Source organism: Ostrinia nubilalis, chromosome 8 (genome assembly GCF_963855985.1).
Source record: "Ostrinia nubilalis chromosome 8, ilOstNubi1.1, whole genome shotgun sequence".
NCBI classification, from domain to species: Eukaryota; Metazoa; Arthropoda; class Insecta; order Lepidoptera; family Crambidae; genus Ostrinia; species Ostrinia nubilalis.
Window position 1 is genome coordinate 7,300,170 of NC_087095.1, and position 18,912 is coordinate 7,319,081.

The 18,912-nt window shown below is 35.4% G+C and overlaps 3 protein-coding genes across 3 annotated transcripts; all 3 read left to right on the plus strand.

The window, feature by feature from the left end:
* Nucleotides 1–3,803: 3,803 nt before the first annotated feature.
* LOC135074156 (uncharacterized) lies at nucleotides 3,804–7,807 on the plus strand. The gene is made up of 3 exons (XM_063968463.1): nucleotides 3,804–3,884; nucleotides 5,286–5,469; nucleotides 7,369–7,807. The coding sequence occupies exons 1-3, from the start codon at nucleotides 3,867–3,869 to the stop codon at nucleotides 7,560–7,562; spliced, it is 396 nt and encodes a 131-aa protein (XP_063824533.1). The 5' UTR covers nucleotides 3,804–3,866; the 3' UTR covers nucleotides 7,563–7,807.
* A 3,499-nt stretch (nucleotides 7,808–11,306) lies between these two features.
* Nucleotides 11,307–12,555, plus strand: LOC135074175 (bombyxin B-6-like). Its single transcript, XM_063968478.1, has 3 exons — nucleotides 11,307–11,389; nucleotides 11,783–11,966; nucleotides 12,385–12,555. Exons 1-3 carry the CDS (start codon nucleotides 11,315–11,317, stop codon nucleotides 12,516–12,518), a joined length of 393 nt encoding a protein of 130 aa, XP_063824548.1. The 5' UTR covers nucleotides 11,307–11,314; the 3' UTR covers nucleotides 12,519–12,555.
* Nucleotides 12,556–13,358: 803 nt separating this feature from the next.
* On the plus strand, nucleotides 13,359–15,129 carry LOC135074157 (putative nuclease HARBI1). The gene is made up of 5 exons (XM_063968464.1): nucleotides 13,359–13,875; nucleotides 13,946–14,227; nucleotides 14,382–14,769; nucleotides 14,850–14,983; nucleotides 15,073–15,129. Exons 1-4 carry the CDS (start codon nucleotides 13,621–13,623, stop codon nucleotides 14,978–14,980), a joined length of 1,056 nt encoding a protein of 351 aa, XP_063824534.1. The 5' UTR covers nucleotides 13,359–13,620; the 3' UTR covers nucleotides 14,981–14,983; nucleotides 15,073–15,129.
* The last annotated feature ends 3,783 nt before the right edge of the window (nucleotides 15,130–18,912 follow it).

An 18,912-nucleotide genomic window follows, 5' to 3' on the forward strand; every position in this document is an offset into this window, starting at 1 on the left:
GTCGCGGGTCACCAATGTGCGCGCGTATGCGCGGGGTGAGTGTAATTAATGAGAGACGACACAATTCTTGTGGTTTGAACGATGTTTATTGCTCCGATCAATCGTATTACACTGACTCAATTTACATGACAACTTATTTAAATAGAAGTTAATACATAGAAAACTTATGTGTGTATACGGCACAACTACATAGATCTAGTTATTATTACTAGATGAGTAACTACTGAGTTAGAATGTCACATCAGCAGCCTCTTACGCAATGTTGTGAAAAAAAGTTGTCATCTACTTATAATAAATCTGTAGAGAGGTCAATTCTGTACATGAAATATATTTTCAAAATAACTATCAGGGGGTGATTAGTGATCGATACTGATGCCAAAAATGCAATCAGTAAAATTTTTGTCTGTCTGTTTGTATGTTCCTTATAGAAACAAAAACTACTCGACGGATTTTAACGAAACTTGGTACAATTATTCTTCATACTCCTGGGCAGGTTATAGTATACTTAGGAATTCCCACGGGAACAGGAATTAGCGGGAAAATCCCTTTGTATGAAAAATGTAAACCGCTTAAGTTAGACGCTTGAAATTTGGCATGCAGGTACCTTGGTAAACTTAAAGCTTAGTTACAACAGGATATTGCAAAATTCCCACGGGAACGGGAGTTAGCGCGAAAAAACATTTGTATGAAAAATCTAAACCGCGTAAGATAGATGAAGGGGGTAAAATGGGATCCACGCGTACGAAGTCGCGGGCAGCCGCTAGTTCCTAAATAAACCTGTATTCCTGGCATAACTCTAGTCAAAAGTTTCACTATTAGCCATAATATGTAGCCTTTCTTGGCTATATGCCGTTTTCTCATGGCAGTTCCACGTCTTGCAAAGGTTGCATCAGTTGCATCATTATGTAGTTACTGTTTCAAGTAAATAAAATAAAGACTAACCTGAAGAAGATGGCTGGCAGCGCAGCGTTCCTGAGAAGCTTACAGTGCAGTGGAATGCTGATTTTGCTGAAAAGATGATGATGAAAAATATTTCAGTAATCTATATAAATTTATAAAAGCGAAAGGTCGCTGATTGCTATTGCTGCTAGGAGTCTCAAATTTTGCATGGGGATTCCTTTTAGAACGTTCTCACTAAGACGGGATTTTGCAAAATTCAACCCCTAAGGGGGTAAAACGGGATCCACGAGTACGAAGTCTCGGGCAGCTGCTAGTTATTAATATATTTACAACCAAGGTTTACAAGGAGTTGGTTAAACTATGAAACTCCAATATACAGATAAATTTTACCTTAATGCTGCCGTTACATTCTCACGTCCAGATGCATTATTTCCATGGTTGTTTACGCCTTCACTCCTGGTTATCAGGCGCCACCAGGGATGTCATTATCACACGCCGACGAACAATAACAACAAATTAAGGTTAGGTCAATTTACTATTATAACGATTAATAAATATTGCCGTCTGTTACAGACAATTCCGAACTAGCATGACGCCTCCTAATAAGGGCAGTTACTAATAATAACTGTTTGTTGTTACGTCCATAAATCCAATCAGCCGTTTAATTCAATAAACAAACCAATTAGCGATATCAGTAATTCATCACCTATTTTGACGGCAGACTTGATTCAACTTGGATGAGCTTTCACATTTTTATCAATGAATAGGTAAGTAAGTATTATGGTAATAAAACTTTTTAAAAACAAGATTTTATGACGGCTGCCTTTTGTCTCCATTATGGTTAGACCCTGGATATCATCCAAGACCAGAGTACCTACTTGTCAATACAAATCAAACGAGCCCAGTCTACAGGGTTTCCTCGTTTTGTTACAGCCACCTTCCGGCTTCATAATCAGATCAGCTCATCGTTATGTTGCATTGTTATCTCAATTAGGTACATGTCTGTGCTTTCAGCTTAATCGGATGAACATATTACGTTCGTTCGTTTCATCCGAAAGACGTCCACTGCTGGACAAAGGCCTCCTCCAAGGATTTCCACGAAGACCGGCACCATCCAGGCACCTCCCGCGACCTTCTCAGGGAAACTCCGAGCATAGCACGCTCCATTGCAAGATGAACATACATTGCAAGTAAAATAAGCTCGTAAGGTACCTACTTGTAACCTCAAACATGCCGATGGCGTCTGGGGAACAATCTATCTATCGTAATTAGACTATTTGTAATCATCGACCATAATAAATAATTAACGACAACAACAAACAAATTTTGAGAAAAACAAACATCGTTTGGATGCTGGCCTGTGACCCTTTATTTTTAGTCTCATAGTTCCGGTAGATATCGTATTTTGGACGGCGCGTTGCTATGTGCACTGACTGTACCAGGGCATGCCATCGTAGAGTGAAGTGCATTTAGAGGCGACTGCACCGATAATTTGTAATTAAACGATTTTTATTTGTTTTACATTTAAGTACCATTATTATTGGCTTACCTACAAGATAATCTATTATATTGGACCCTCACTGATGAGCCTAAACTAATAAGCATTTGGCATTTAATCAATAAATGATTATGATTATGATTATGATTAATACCACGGTTTCAATTTCAAACTAAGCAAAGTTTTATTAGGGGACCAGTGCTGGTACTGGTTTGGGACTGGTCCCAGAAAACAGAACTTTTCATGTTAAATGTTGTAGGTATGGTAGACAACACCCAGCTCAACTCTCAGATAATGTTCTTGCACTTACTTGTAATAAGCTAGAATCGAACTCGCGGCCACTCGTACGTATGTAAAGTTCTAAGCCACTGCGCCAAATGGACATTCAAGTCTGCATTCCCAATTCCCAAGGTCCTTTGGAGCTGTAAAAAAAATGTCGAACATTTATTCTTAGTTATTTTAGTTTTCGATTAATAAATGCAGAGAAGCTATTAATTTTATTTATTTTAGATCATTAGTATTACCTTTTAATGCCCACATTCCAAACAATAAAATAAATAAACAAAGTAATTATCTTTTATTATGCCTTCACGGTACATTTCCGATATTTTTAATATCGTTTGTTTATATTAATAACATAATTACCTATATTATTAAAGTATTTATCTGTAGGGAGAGAAATGACCTGGTATTTCTCGGTGTATTACCTCGACTATCGTATTAAATTACCTTATTCTTATGAAAAGAGTATTGTGTTATTAAATTGAGATTTGCTGGAAACTGTTAATGATTTAGTTAAAAATATTTAATAATTATTTTTGTTGAAAATACACGTCGTGTCTAGTGGCTTAATAATGAAAGTTTTTTTGGTACTTTAATCATAGTGAAATTAATTGGTTTAAAAACTAAAATTAACCAAAAATATGTTTACTAACGTAATATTATGTTATCGTGACACTTTTGTTTTTGTAATGATAAAGTTTCATTGGACCGTGTAGATAGTGTTTCATAAAGGCCTATGTAAATAATTTCTATAAGTTTTAAATTATTTTGCTGAATTAAAAAAAGTTTAACATCATGACGTGTGAAAGCTCATTTCGTTATTTTAATAACAATAAGTTAGTTAACTTTATCTTAGCAATCTATAAAAAGTAACTATTTTTGATCAGAATTTTAGCCCTCACTTCAAAATTATAATAATCAAAGCAAAATTCAGTTCTAACATCTATGTCTAAAATCGGGCGGGCAATAAATCAAAAAGCTATTTAGAGGGATCTGTTATCTTATTGCTATGACAATATTTTGTAAACGGCGTTATCATCATAAACAAGTTTTAAGTAATTCCGTACTCTGGACCTTAAGGGGTTATTTTTAGCTGGAGCCCGAGGCGGAGCGCCCCATTCGTCGGGCTGTGGTGAAGCGGGGCTCTTGTGCCGTGTCTTCCATCCTCAGGACAGGACCGGTCGCGATGAAGCTGCAATATGTTGTACGTGATTTGTGTTTTATTTTATTTGTCAATTTGTTTTTATGTGCTTGGAGTTTCGGTTGTTTTCGTTAAATGTTTGTTGAAGTGGTACTGTACTTAGTTTATGTATATGTCTACTATGGTAAGGTAATTATGATTTTTACCAACAGTCCAGTTCTAAAATATTTTTTTAAATTTTTTAAAATAATTATCGTATTATTCAAATATTTCCCTTTTGCTCTCGCCACTAGATGGTGGATTTAGTTTCATCTTCCCTTATTTTATTCACGATTTCCTAAGAATTCGCGGTACTGTACCTATTAAATTTTGCATACGTAAAGCCGCGGGTAAAGTATAAAATGTGAATTTTTAATTCTTTGCCCATTATCTAATATCATACTAACCATATTCGCGAATTTAATGGCTTTTGTTGAACTTTGTCGAAGATTTTTCAGAAACCGTGAACATTTTCGGAAGCTTTGGGTATTTTGGTTCAATGCTTTCGTGGAACGGAGCAACCCGGAAACAGCTCTTACGAATTTATGAAGTTTAACACACCTCATAATATATCAATAGGTATACCAAACAAAAGGAAATTGACGTATCAATTTACTCAAGCTTTCAAACAACTAGTGTAACAAAGTTAAAGTAGGTACACAGAACTTACGTTATAATTCTCTCGGGTATGCTGCGTTTAGCTTACGCGTTCAAACTAAAGAATAATATTGTTATGCGATAGAAAGTACCTTCGTAGAACAAACTTGTTGCACACGGCTTTAACACAATCAGGTCAATTAACTAGCTAATCTAAGAAATGCCCCTCAGGGATAGATAATAATTAATTATTATCAACGAAACTGTGAACAAGAGAAACAACTTTGTGCTTGGGTTTTTTTTTAATAATACTTATTTTAATTTATCAGGATATAAACGAATATTTTTAAATCTACCTAGTCTTTTTTAGTTATGGCTTTAATAAATATTCTTTATCGGATCCAAAACTCTTTAAACAGTAAGGGAAACAATTTTCAGATACGGACAATATTTTGGAAACACACTAAACAAACGGTCTTTCTCCGTAAGCTTAAGGATTCCGTGAAATCACGTTATTTTACTAGATCTTTTTTCTGGAATTGAGATTTTACTAAATATATTCAGGAGTAAGTAGAGCAAAACTGAATAGTATTATTTGAACATAAATACTAGTTCTTTCAAACCATTCTTTGTTCTTTGCCATTCTTCGTTGCGTTGGTTTTAAACCACCTATCCTCCTGATTTAACCTCCCTGGTCTGTCCTAGTTACGACTAAGTAGTGTAGGGTAGGCTTAATTCCCACTTGGCGGATCATTCCTCTAGATAGAAGATAGGAGACCATAGCCTAAATGTTTTTGTAGGTATTCTATATTAATCCCATTGTTTCAGTTGTACATCGCGATGTTCCTATCGCGGCAATACATCTGCGTCCTCGGGAAGGAAGGAGAACTCGGCCTTGCCCACATGACCGACGTTGTGTACACCTGCAGCAGCTACCTGTCGCGAATCATCACCAGGTTCTGCGACAACTTAATCACGATCGTCAAGAGGGACACCAGCTCTGTGTTGATAGGTTAGTGGCATTGAATCAGGCATTCATCATCATCATTTCAGCCATACGACGTCCACTGCTGAACATCGGCCTCCCCCAATGATTTCCATGTTGATCGATTGGTAGCGGCCTGCGTCCAGGCATGAGGCATTAATTTACCGTTAATTTTGCAAGGCAGAATAGAATACATCACCAACTCTTCCCACGGATGTCGTAAGAGACAACAAAAGCCACGATAGCCGAACAGTGAACTAAACACTTATTCGACTGGCCGCCGCAACTCGACTATTGTGGTGAGCCCACTCGTGACACAAGCATATTTAGCTTAGTACGAGGGGCTAACGGGACTATTAGTAATTTTTGCAATAACAAATTGCTATTAAATAATCTTTAAAAAAAAAGCTTAGGAACACACATTAAACAGAAAACGGGCAGCAGAGCTCTCTGATAAATCACACAATTCACAATCACATTATCTTTTAATCTGCGATCTTCAACCCGCCTGCCAAGCGTGGAGATTATGGAAAAACCCTCCACCTAATTGGAGAAGACTTATAGTCCAGCAGTGAACTGTAAAGAGTTGTTGATGATGATGAGTTGATGATGTTGTAATGTTGAGTTGACGACACACAATAGGTACATGTTTTTTTTCTTTTTCTTAAGGCTACCATATGCAATATGAAAGTGTTGTTTGTAAAGTGACAAAGATTGTTTTTTACCACGAGGAAACAAATCGAGCATAGCCTCATGCGGACATATTGTAAATATTTATACATTAATTAATAGGCACATTACCGTGCAATTATCTTAAACACAAATAGATTATTATTGTGTAATTACTTGTAATATTCAAGAACTATCTCGTAGGTTTTGTTTACGTTTGCGGTTGTAAGTTCAAGTTATATTTCGAGTTATCTCTTTTAGGAACGAGTTATAAGTGGCTAGTTGGGTCCATTTTGATTATTTGGTAATAAATAATAATCGAATGATACATTTCTCAGTAATCTTCATAAGTTATATATAATGTTTTGTCTTCAAAACGCTGTGGTTGACCACTTTATCTAAATAGACAAGATTATGCTAAGGAAAATTCCTTAGCATAATCTTGTTTTAGCCAACTGGAACTAAAATAAAAGGAGCAGGTTATTTTTTGTGAATAGGTACCAGATTGCTTCCTCATCTAGGGTTGCCAGGCGTCCATGGACACGTTTGGCTTTTTAGGGACTAGTCCGGCCAAATATTGCCTTGTCCGGCTTTTGTTAGGCTTTTTACACACAGAATCATATGAAGCGCACGCATCAGGATATTGGATAGCAACCGATGATGATAGTACTCACTCATGAACTACTGACACTAATTGCACACATATCCGGCTTTTAGGGTAAAATGTCCGGCCAAATGAAAGCATAAAGTCCGGCTTTTGTGATTTTGGACATGGCAACGCTATCCTCATCAGATACATTATAACTATAACTCTTCTTCTTCTTCTGCCTCGCCTTATACTTAACGTTACGGTCGGTTTTCCCAGTCATGCGCCGCCATATTTTGATTCCATCCTGAACGTCTTGTTCATGGAGTCGCAATACTTTTATGTCCTTTTGGACATTCGTCAACCAATACATAATACTGAAATCGTTGTAATTTTCAACCATTTCAGTCAATAGTCAGTGTCGTAAGAAATCAAGTGATATTTTGTGGCAGACGACCGACCGACGATCTTTTTAATTACGCGTTTATTTACCTCATGCCTTGGTAGTTAGAGCTTAGAAAATGTTTTGACAACCCAGGACAGACTGTCCTGGTGCTGCAGAAAGAGGAAAGCCGACCCCAAATAATAGGAAATGGCTACCACAAATAAGAGATTTACATCATGCCTTGCGTTTCTTGAATATCCATCACGATCCTATCTCCTTGTTACAGACAGGCTATCGCCAAAGTCACTGCTCGAGTTGCGCGACAAAGAGCGCGTGCGTAAACAGGAGCGGTGGCGGCGTGTGCGCAGACAAATCGCGAGCGAGTGCTGCGACCAGCCCTGCAACGTCGGCCTCATCATCAAATACTGCCCGGAGGAGTCCAAACTGTTTAAGGAGAGGCCCGACATCTTCCAAGATTAAACACTTATGCCCGTTTTTACCATCAATCCCCAATGTTTAAATGACCCCTATGGTAACACAACAGGAATTTTTTTTAAAGGAGTCACCAAAAAATTAAGGATTGATATTTCTATAATACAAAAAGTTTAACTCTTTAAAGTTGGACTCTAGTTTAAAATGACTTTAAACCAGTGCTCATCCCAGGTTTAACTTTTTTTGTAAATAAGGCCGCTAAGGTCTATTCACACATAACAGTGAAGTCAGGCACAGTATAGTTCCAAAATACTGGACTGTCCTGTCGATGACATTGACAGTGGGGCGCCACCGTCAATACCGGATCGCTGGTTCAGATTTTTGCCATGTTGGAAACCATATAGTTGAACGATGGTAGCGCCCCCCTGTCATTGAGTTTGGTGGGACAGTTCAGCGTGGGTCATCTATACCGGTATAGTGTGAAATATTCTTTCCTACATTCTTCTTCTTTTATTTTGGCAACAATTTGGTTTTGAGAACCATGATTTCGCCAATGTCACGTAAACAGCTTTGACAAAGTTACAGGGTTTATAAATTTAAAGATGACCCAGGCTGAACTGTCCCACCAAACTCAATGACAGGGGAGCGCTACCATCGTTCAACTATATGGTTTCCAACATGGCAAAAATCGGAGCCAGCGATCCGGTATTGACGGTGGCGCCCCGCTGTCAATGTCATGGATAGGACAGTTCAGTATAATGGAACTAACATTCTCTATGAACTTAACTCCACTTGTCAGTGTCAGAGCCGATACCGGCAATCACGGACGTATCACTGAAGCTCCGTGAACTGAGTACTGAATATGTAAATTGAATCACTGCATAGCACTGATACTTCACTGAGGTTTCACTGATATGTGTGAATCGATCATTATTCGATCAAGTGTTTAGTAATCATGCTCAAAGTTTCAATAACCATCCTCAAGCCGTTTTAACAGACAACTGTACGTAAAAAGTTCATTATTCTCTCGCGATCTCCTATAACACCATATTATTGTTTTACAAAAAATATACATATTACATACAATTCCTAATAAAAGAAATGATGGGCTTTCCATAAAAAAATACTCTTTATAGTTGTTTGTGACTAGAGATAGTAGCATATGTAGAGTTTTTATAGGCCAGCAATCTATCTATAACCAAAATTCATTTAAATCCCACTGAGCTAATAATGATTTTGGCGTGAAAACGTAACAAACAAACAGAAACGTTACTATCTATTAGTCTAATTATTATTCTAATATTCCTAGCTGTTGTTTCAAATATAAATTACTGTTTCTACCTGTGTCATACTAATAATTAATATTATGTGTGCGGACATACTCGTATTAATTACTAGTCACAGTGCTAGACAGTTTTGGCTGTGTAAAGCGAAAGTTTTCGTGGTAGGTGTTATCATAGAACTACCTTGACAATTTCAATAAGGAGGATGGTTATAAATTAACGAATATTATGCTCGAATAAGCAATAAAATAACTAGCCTTATACATTCTAGATAATATCTAAGTCAACGTTTAAATATCATTAACAATAATGACATTAACATTAGTTCACTAAATTGTAGTAAAAAAAAATCTTTCACTTAGTAAACATAACAATTCTGGCTGTAGTTTTATTCAATAAAGTATACCTATGTAATGTAATAATTATTAAAATAAAATATTTTTTGTTAACGCATTCACCTAACCAGAAAATAATTAATTAATTAAATATTATTTTATTATTAAAAAGCTTCAATGTTCAAAATCTCTTGAGGAATTGCGTCGTTTTATGGTAGGTTAACTTGCAGGAGACGTACCTACTAGCCTGAATGATATGATCAAATTAATGCAACGATCTTAAGTTTACATTGTTACAAAGGCCAATTTCGGTAGGTACTCTATAATATAATCTTTTTTAGAGATTTTTTAAAATTTCATCTAAATCTAAGTACTTTATGCTCTTTCAATCTGAGTAGATTTTTACAAAATCTAAATGTGACCCATAACCTAATTCCAAATCTGGCCTTAATAGAGTATTATAATGTATTCATTACCTAATGTAATTGATGAAAACTATGAAAGTAGTGAAAATATACCTATTAATTAATTAACATTGTGTTTTCGATTGTAAAATCACATTTTGTTCCCGCCGATTATGAATTTAAGGATATCAAATAAACGATCTGATATTATTTATATGTTGTTATTTATATTTTTACTAGCTTTCCGCCCGCGGCTTCGCCCGCGTGGAATTTTGTCTGTCACAGAAAAACTTTATCGCGCGCGTCCCTGTTTCAAAAACCGGGATAAAAACTATCCTATGTTCTTTCCCGGGACTCAAACTATCTCTATGCCAAATTTCATCAAAATCGGTTGCGAGGTTTAAGCGGGAAAGCGTAACAGACAGACAGAGTTACTTTCGCATTTATAATATTAGTTGGGATCCAAATATATTCTTATTTATCACAAATGAAGGTCATTGACTGCTGATATAATTTAATTATCCCCACGATACTAATTAATTTAATATCAGTTAAAGATCCAGCTCCAATTTTATTACCTTTTTCTTAGAATTAGTTATCTTTTGAATAGGTAGGTAGGTATCTTGCCAGGTAGCAATAAAAACCGTCCAAGTGCTCGTTGCACATGATTCAATCTATTTATAGTCTAATAAGCTAGCGACTGGACTTGGAACTCACTGACACTAAAGTAAGTAGCAATCATAAATGTAAAGTTCCTGTGATAATAAATTGGTGATAATAAGCAAATTTTAATTTTACTAATTATGTTAATTCTGGATTAGTTATTTAAAAAAATGACTTTATCGCATCTGAAATCACTAACGCCCGTATTTACAAACGATATTTGCTTAAGTGAAGCAGCAAATCAAACGCACAGCGTTGAATAGAGCTCTGTGATTGGTTCGTATGTCACCCTGGCCCTGGTCCCTGAGCGTCCACGCGCACTGTGAGACCTCATAGTAATGTTTGTGAATACGGGCGTAAGAAACCAAAAAATACATCCAGCAACTGTTTATTTGGAAACAGGCATCAATCAAAGCGGGTTAACTAATTCATAAGCAACATTTCGCCTGAACTCGCGTGATGTAGGTACCTATGTTTTGTTCAATTTATTATTCATCTACGTAGTTCAGCTCACCTCTGACTATCCAGACATCACGAACAGAAAATTGTACTTCACAGAAGTAATTTCCATTTCATCTGTCTTGAGGACATAAAACATTTATTTCACGAACCAAATGACTTTTAAATACGAAGTTATTTTTGCGAAGTGCTCTCTAGAAACTTATTTTATAACTCACTTAATGTAACCAGTGATTCGTGAACAACAAAATGAGAGCATGACGTTCATTTACGTGGAGAATAAATTAATGACACTAAAGATTAGTGTCCAAACCCACTCGATATTCTATTTTTGGACTATTTACCTGTTACAGGTAGAAACATCTATGTTTAACTAACATGTTGGATAGAGATTATTATTCAAAATGGATAAGCATGTTGATAAGCTTTAGCGGAAAACACATAATTAAAAATATTTACACAAAACATTGATAAAGATACAAACACGACGGATCATAAAAGACAGCAAACAATGCTACTAATCTTGTGGCGATTATTGTAATTTGTTATTGTCAAATTAAGGGTGGGTTTCTAAAGGGTGTGCATTAGCTTTGAGCACTAATCGCCCGCTCATCTAATGTGATTCATGCCTCTTCACCCCCGGGACGCTATATAAGATGAGTCAATCTGAAATTTGCATGTATTTTCAATATTTCGCAAGACCACAACGCATCTCCTGCTTTCTTAACTTGGTAAGTTAAAGTTTTTGATTTACTTAAGCCATGCCAATTTTAACAGCTTAAAAGAGTTACAAAATCCTTTAAATTGTTACTAAATATCTGTTGGAATGGTGTGTAAAACTGTTATAATAATTGAGGCGTGGAATTCACTATTGGGCTAAGTGCCAAAGAAGCAAAATCAAGTTTTTGCTTTTCGAAGGTGTTAAAAGACTGCCATTCCTTATGGAAGGTGTAAAGTGCCTACAATTTATGGCACTCAGCCCAATTGTGAATTCCACGCCTCAATTATTAGAATGTATAAAAAAGTTATACCGTAGAATTGATATTGTTTAGAATGTGAAACAGAATACGCAGTAGAATTCTCACAAGCCAAAAATACTTTTTGTAATGTATTTGATATTTCAGACCATACGTTACCCCGGGAAGATGAAGTCGTTTGTCCTGGTCACTCTGGCTGTGGTGGTTCTCTCGGCTGCAGGCGAGGAGCAGAAGGTGATGCTGTGTGGCCGAGAACTGGCGCGGGCCAGGGTGCTTCTATGCTTCGGCTCTGAATACATGTTTAAAAGAAGCGTGGATCAACTGGAACCATGTGAGTATACCATTATAATAATACCATGTATTATGCTTCAATTTACATGTGTCTAATAAACTCCAGCCTTTTTTGAGAACTACTTAGTCCGAAGGAGAGATTCATCATACTGAATCAAGCTTTTAATTCAATAGCATCAGTAGAGAAAACTCTTTACTAGAGAAAACTGTTAAATATTACTAAGTATGCTACTTATCATATTTGTACAAACACCATAGCGAATATTACCAAACTTTAAACACAGCTTTGGTTCATCAAAGAACAAATATCGCACATTATGCACAGAGAATAGGGATAGGTATCCGGTTTCTTGTTAAATATCAAATGCAGAGTCCTTATTTACGGACCTACTTAATTCTAAGTAACGAATAGTAAATGTTTAATTACCTCCACTTTAATCTTTCCTTTTATTTCACAGCGGACGACCAGGGCTGGCTATGGGGCGGGCGGCGCGATGCCCTGGGCGCGCGTTGGGGGCGCCACAAGCGAGGCCTCGTGGACGAGTGCTGCCTTAAGTCCTGCACCACGGAGGTGATCCGGACCTACTGCTAGGCCCCCACCAGACACGATTACACATATTATATCCATTGTAATTACTCATGTTTATTGTATTCTGCGTGTAAAAATATAAATATGTGTAAATAAAGTTTATTGATGTACGTACAAAAGTATTTTAATTTCCTTCAAGAAAACATCCATGTAATACACTGGTCAGAAAAATAATGCTCTATTTTTACGGGCAAAATTTAAATTACATCACGTTTTATCAGAACAATTCAACGGTTGATATCAAGTAAAAATCTCAAGGTTTGGCCAAATCAAACGCCTGCAGCCAGCATGCATGATGGCTAATGGCTATGGTGATGGTTTGACCGAACCTTTATAGGCTGTCATTTTTTTACACTCTACCTACATTCCAATCATTGAGAGATAAAGCTATAAGCTATACTTTTTATTTATAAAATGTCACACAAAATTATTTTGAAATCGATTTCTGAGTCAAATTGTAAAATGTTCGGCATGCCAACTAAAACACTTAGCTCATATTTTTGGAACGTGTACCCTAATATGAAAGCACATTTCGTGGAAGGTAATTAATAATTATAATAATATGTCAAAACAGGAAAATTCCCTGGAGAGAGGGAACTCTAAAAGTTGGTTGAACTCGAGGTTCGGTGGATATTTAATTTTTAAAATATAATATCTTAATGTTACCTTTGCGATATTAACGTCCATTTTGTGAGGATGTAATTTCGAATAACGAGAAAGAGAAAATGTTTTTAACCAGAAAAACTGAAAAATGAATTTTCAACCATATTTGAGTCAAATACTTTTATAACATTTTAAATTGTAGGGTATTGGTGTTAAACCACTGTTTATAATAAATTAACGGTCTTATTCATAATCATTTTTCACATTTTATCAAATGCTTATTAGAGGTTTATAAAACGTTTGATAAAAATTGTTATTCATAATCGTCATTTAGCGCTAAAATCCTCTTTTATCTGTGTGATAAGTTATCGAGAGCTCGGGCCTTGTTTAAAGCTCTAATAAACCTATTTTAACCTAACTTTTATAAATGTCATTTCATATGAATGTCACTTCGTTGGTTTATTTATTCAAAATATCCTTGCTGTGATCCTTGCTTGTGAAAATGAATGCTATAAATGCAATTGTGCATTTAGCCAATAATGCCGACCCAGCGCGACGTAGAAAGCTCTACCGCCAACGAAGCAACCCATTCGATTTGCGGGACCTAAATTTTAAAATAAAATATAGGTTCAATAAGGACACAGTGCGCACCATCATAGATTTGGTGGAAGATGATCTGGTTCAGAGCGCTAGAGGTGGTGGCACGTGTCCTGAACTGCAAGTTTTAGTGGCCATAAGATGTTGGGGACGTCGTGAGGTAAGCACAAAAAAGTGTTTTATTTTATCCCTTTGTCGTGGCTGCTATAATTATTTTCATACATTTTCAGGTACAAGATGATGCTGGTGACCTCCATGGCCTAAGTCAGCCGACAGTGAGCCGGATATGCGCCAGAGTCGCGCATGCAATCGCGAATAAGGCAAATTCCTTCATCAAAATGCCTATCACTATAGGAGAGCAGGAAAGAATTAGTGCCAAATTTAGAGCAATTAAAAATTTTCCTGGGGTGATAGGAGCCATAGATTGCACCCACATTAAAATTAAAAAAACCGGAGGTGACATGGCCCAGTACTATATTAATAGAAAAGGCTATTATTCCCTGAATGTTCAGGTAAAATATATTTTGATTTTATACAGTTTACAACAGAGAAAGATTTGTTTTAATAATGTCTATAATTTTTACTTTGTATGATCTAAATTTTAGCAACATTCAACACTATATTATTGGATGGATTACCTACAGGATACTGTTTTTTTTATTTTAGGTTGTCTGTGATGCTGACCTCAAAATAATGGATATAGTGGCTAGATGGCGAGGCAGTACACATGACAGTCGAATTTTTATGGAGAGCAATATAAAACAACGATTTGAGGATAGGCAGTTTAGAGGACGCCTTATTGGCGATTCGGGCTACCCTCTTCTGCCATATCTATTTACACCTATTTTAAGGCCTAGTCGTCCAGAAGAAGAAGCATACAATAATGCTCACATCTCAACTAGGAACACTGTTGAAAGGTGTTTTGGGGTGTGGAAGCAGCGGTTCCAATGCCTACTCCATGGCTTACCAGTAAGCCTCCAAAATGGAAAAGCTGTGATCATAGCATTGGCTGTATTACATAATATAGCCATTGATATGAATGACACATTGTTAGGTAAATGTTATCAATTTGACTGTACATAAGGAATACAAATCTTTATGACAAAATGTTGACAAATTCATAATATTTTTCAGAACAACATATGGAGCAGGTCCCTGTAACTCCGCAACTTTCGACGGAGAACAGTGTTCACGACAACCGACCTTCATTGTTGAGGCGTAGGTCGCAGTTGATACTACAAAATTTTATAAATCAACATTTTTGAATGGTACTAAAATACATTTTGATAAATTCCAACGATTTACTTTTATGTAATGTCATTTGAGTTCATGAAAATGTTGTATTTTAATTTTTCAGATACTGTTCCTGGCATCTTAATGAAAATAAAAAGAATATTTGATTGAAAAATACCTGTATTTCAATTTTCAGTCCAATTTGTTACTATCACAAAAACAAAACCTGTAGTTCTCTTTAAAAAAGCAATTATTCTGCAAAAATTCAAAACAAATTACTTTATATCACTAATTTAAGTACAATTAGTTTCAACAAACTTACTTATTAAAAATCACAGTTCAATTCTTTAAAACAAAGAAATTGCTTAAGTATAAACGTTTCTATTCGGAGGTTATCAACCTTCTACATTTAAAACAAAATAACCATAATTTACACTATTATTATAAAGGCGAATGTTTGTGACTAGGCATATGTGTATTTACTTTATATCACTAATTTAAGTACAATTATTAAACTTACTTACTAAAAATCACAGTTCAATTCTTATAAACAAATAAATTGCTAAAACAGATAGATTATATAGTCTCGAATAACATATAGGCTTCTTTTTATCCTGGAAAAATGCACAGATCCTGTAGGTTACAGAAATAGTAGTCTACGCAGGCGGAGTCGTGGGCAACAGCTAGTTAATAGTAATCTCAAACTCTTATTAAGTTATGACTAGTAAACATATTCATAGCCGTCTAAATATATTGCAGAAACACAATCAAAATGCGGATTGGAACTGCATAAAATACAAATTAAAAACAAACAGAAGTAAGGGAGGAACTAACTTATTATTTAGAATCTGTTAGTACTTGAAAAACTTTAACATCAAAAGACTTATTATTCTTTATTAATGTGAGTGTAATATTTAAGTTTTTCCTGTAATAATTGATGCTCAAGATCCAAGTTTCTCCCTTTCTTCCGTTCGTTTTCCATTTGAACTTCATGCAGTTCAATCCGGCATTTTGATTCTGTTTCTGCAATTTCGGAAATCCTAACTTTGCTTAAATCAATTAAGCCTTCTTTGTTTAACAGTTTCCTTTTTTTTTTTATTGCTGGTGCTTTAAAATTAGGTTTTGCTTTATTTTCTTTTGCCTCTACTTTTTTATTTTCTTTATCTTCCAATATGCCTCTAGTAGTACAAGCATGTGTATCTTCTATTTCTTCATCAAGTACCACCAATTCATATTGGATTTCTTCATTATTTATCAATTCCTGATCTTGCGTATTTTGAGTTGATTCCTCCTCTTGAATGTTAATTAATTCACTTTTATTTGAGTCCGAGTCAAATCTGTTAACATCGACTACAAATTCATTGGGCAACCAAGATGCTATATCATCAGCCCTATCGTCAGGCACTGATAATGGTGGACCACCGCCAGTTTTAATTTGAGCCTGCCTAGCAATGGTCTTGTCTTTCTTCGCACTGATTTTTATGAGGCTCCATTGCGATTTTAACTGGGTAATGGAGCGGTTCATACCAGCGCACATTGAATTAAACCTGAAAAAGAAATGACAGGATTTTGAATTACAGGTAAAGGCAAAATTTTATATTGAAGGCAGAAATCAAAAGATGTACCAACGTTGTTTGTAAATCAGCCCAAGCCGCAACCTTCCGTTTATTCGTGTTAGTGTCTGTATTTTTATTTTCGATTGCATTTACTCTTTCTTTCACCAACTCTTTCAGCAAATACTGAAAAGCAAACACTAGGCGTCAAACATAAATAAAACCATGCTACAAAAATTAGTAGGCACTTTATCAGGCTAAAAATAAGTACTACCTTATCTTCCTCCAACCAGTTTTCTGATCGTTGCCTTTTAGGCGGTCTGTTCTCCTTCGTCATGGACATAATTAGTATCCGATGTAACTATCCGGGTCGTCGTAAGAGCTTATTGCAGAGTACAGGGTAAGAGGTACAGAATCCAGAACATACAATCCCAAGTTTTATAAAAGTTTGATAAAACTTGGGAGTTGATCGAAAAAACCGAAAACTTTATTAAATTTTCGTGCCAAATGTCAATGTCAGTAAGTAAAACGTCACAGCTGCCAATTTTTTGTTTTTTTTTTCTGCGATTTGTCTATGATTTTACATGGTCCATCAAGTTAAATCACCAAAAAAGCTGTTTTCGTTCATTCTTTTTGTATAGTCTGTGGAAAGAAAATATTAAACTCTGTTTTAGCTATCAAAGGTTTGTAAACGATTATGAATAACGTTTTTTATCAGAGGTTTATAAGAGTGTTTTAAGCCTATCAAACGTTTTAGCTAATGTAGGTTTTAAACCTATATTAGCATTTTATTATGAATAAGACCGTAAGTCATTAGGTACTAAATAATTATAATAAATAATCATCAATTACTTTACAGCCTTTTAGACACAGCCACACAGGCCTCCTGCGTTGTTTGAAGTATTAAGATAAAACATTATGTTTTATAAATGATGGTTTATGTCTTTTGGTATGACTATAAGCATTCTATTGTGTAGGTACTGAACATATTGTGTAGGTACTTATTTTATGAGGAGGTCTTGAAAACATTAAGAATACCATCAGACTTTATGTTATAAACTATCAGTAAGGCATCGTTCAATAGCAAGGAGGCTCTCTCTTATAAGTTAATTAGTGAAAATTCTCACGTAAGGTGCTAACCACAATGCTTCACACACAATGTAAGTTACCATTATACCATTTCTATAGGTTGTTGTAGTTGTGTATTAAACTAGCTCAAGAACTAATTAGACTTGACTCAAATAAAAGTCCTACTCGATATCTACATTCGTTTAGGCAAAGTTCATAACTTTTTTATTGCATTGCGCCCGCTGCAGATATTGAATCGTTGGGGGATCTTACTACCGCAATATACCCAAACGATATTCCAGCCAAATATCACGTATTTAAATGCCTCTATTGTGCCCCTGTGCTGTTTCTTTTTATGAAACAACAGTTATACTTATTGCTAATGTTACTTTAATTCAGCAAATAAGATTGAAAATAATAAAATATAACGTGGCTTTCCGTTCTTTAAATAAAAAAAAACCGGCCAAGTGCGAGTCGGGCTCGCACACCGAGGGTTCCGCCGTACAAACGTAGCGGTTTACAATTTATGACGTATTAAATCAAATTACTTACTTGATTCCGTTGCGAGTAGTGGCGAATTTCAAAATATGCGGTATGATTATTTTTTATTTTTTTATTTTTCCTATATTTGCATTATAGGTAGGTACCTACCTCAGCGTTTTGAATTTTTGCGTTGATTTAGAATTTCTCACAGTTTAGAGGCAATTAGATTTAAGAAGTGTTTGATATGAATTTCAACTTTAATATCTCTACGCGTTCATGTGAAAAAGGGTAGGTAGTAAGTTTATAATTATTAAAAAAATATTTTATGTCATGTAAGCAAAAATAATATTTTAAATTGTATATAACTTCAAATTTATCATTTTCGCAATTTTTCCTTTATCTGTACTATATAACGTTGCTTCGTGCCGAATTTCAAGATTCTGAGTTCACAGGAAGTACCTTGTAGGTTTTGATTCCCTAGCGTGTGACGGAAATTCGTCTAAGGTGTCGGTATAAACTGCTGTATCTTTTGATCGCGTTAACTTAGAAGTTTGATTTTTTTACTTCTTAAAGGGACAATAGATCTAGGTATTTGGTATAAATTTCAATTTGATACCTTTATTCGTTCGTGAGAAATAAGGTAGTAAGTTTCATTTTATTAAAATATTTTTATTATATTATATAACTAAAAAAATGAAATTTTCGCAATTTTCCCTATATTTGCATTATATGACAATGCTTTATGCCAAATTTCAAGATTCTGAGTTTACGGGAAGTATCCTGTAGGTTTTGATTCCTTTGCGAGTGTCGAAAATTTGTTGAAAATATCGACATAATCGGCTGTATCTTTTGATTGGCTT

Coding starts and splice junctions, on each gene's coding strand:
- LOC135074175 (XM_063968478.1), top strand. CDS start 11,315: ATGAGTCAATCTGAAATTTGCATGTATTTTCAATATTTCGCAAGACCA. Junction 11,390..11,782: donor TCTCCTGCTTTCTTAACTTG/GTAAGTTAAAGT, acceptor TTGATATTTCAG/ACCATACGTTACCCCGGGAA. Junction 11,967..12,384: donor CGTGGATCAACTGGAACCAT/GTGAGTATACCA, acceptor TTTATTTCACAG/CGGACGACCAGGGCTGGCTA.
- LOC135074156 (XM_063968463.1), top strand. Junction 5,470..7,368: donor CACCAGCTCTGTGTTGATAG/GTTAGTGGCATT, acceptor TCCTTGTTACAG/ACAGGCTATCGCCAAAGTCA.
- LOC135074157 (XM_063968464.1), top strand. CDS start 13,621: ATGAATGCTATAAATGCAATTGTGCATTTAGCCAATAATGCCGACCCA. Junction 13,876..13,945: donor GATGTTGGGGACGTCGTGAG/GTAAGCACAAAA, acceptor ATACATTTTCAG/GTACAAGATGATGCTGGTGA. Junction 14,770..14,849: donor TATGAATGACACATTGTTAG/GTAAATGTTATC, acceptor AATATTTTTCAG/AACAACATATGGAGCAGGTC.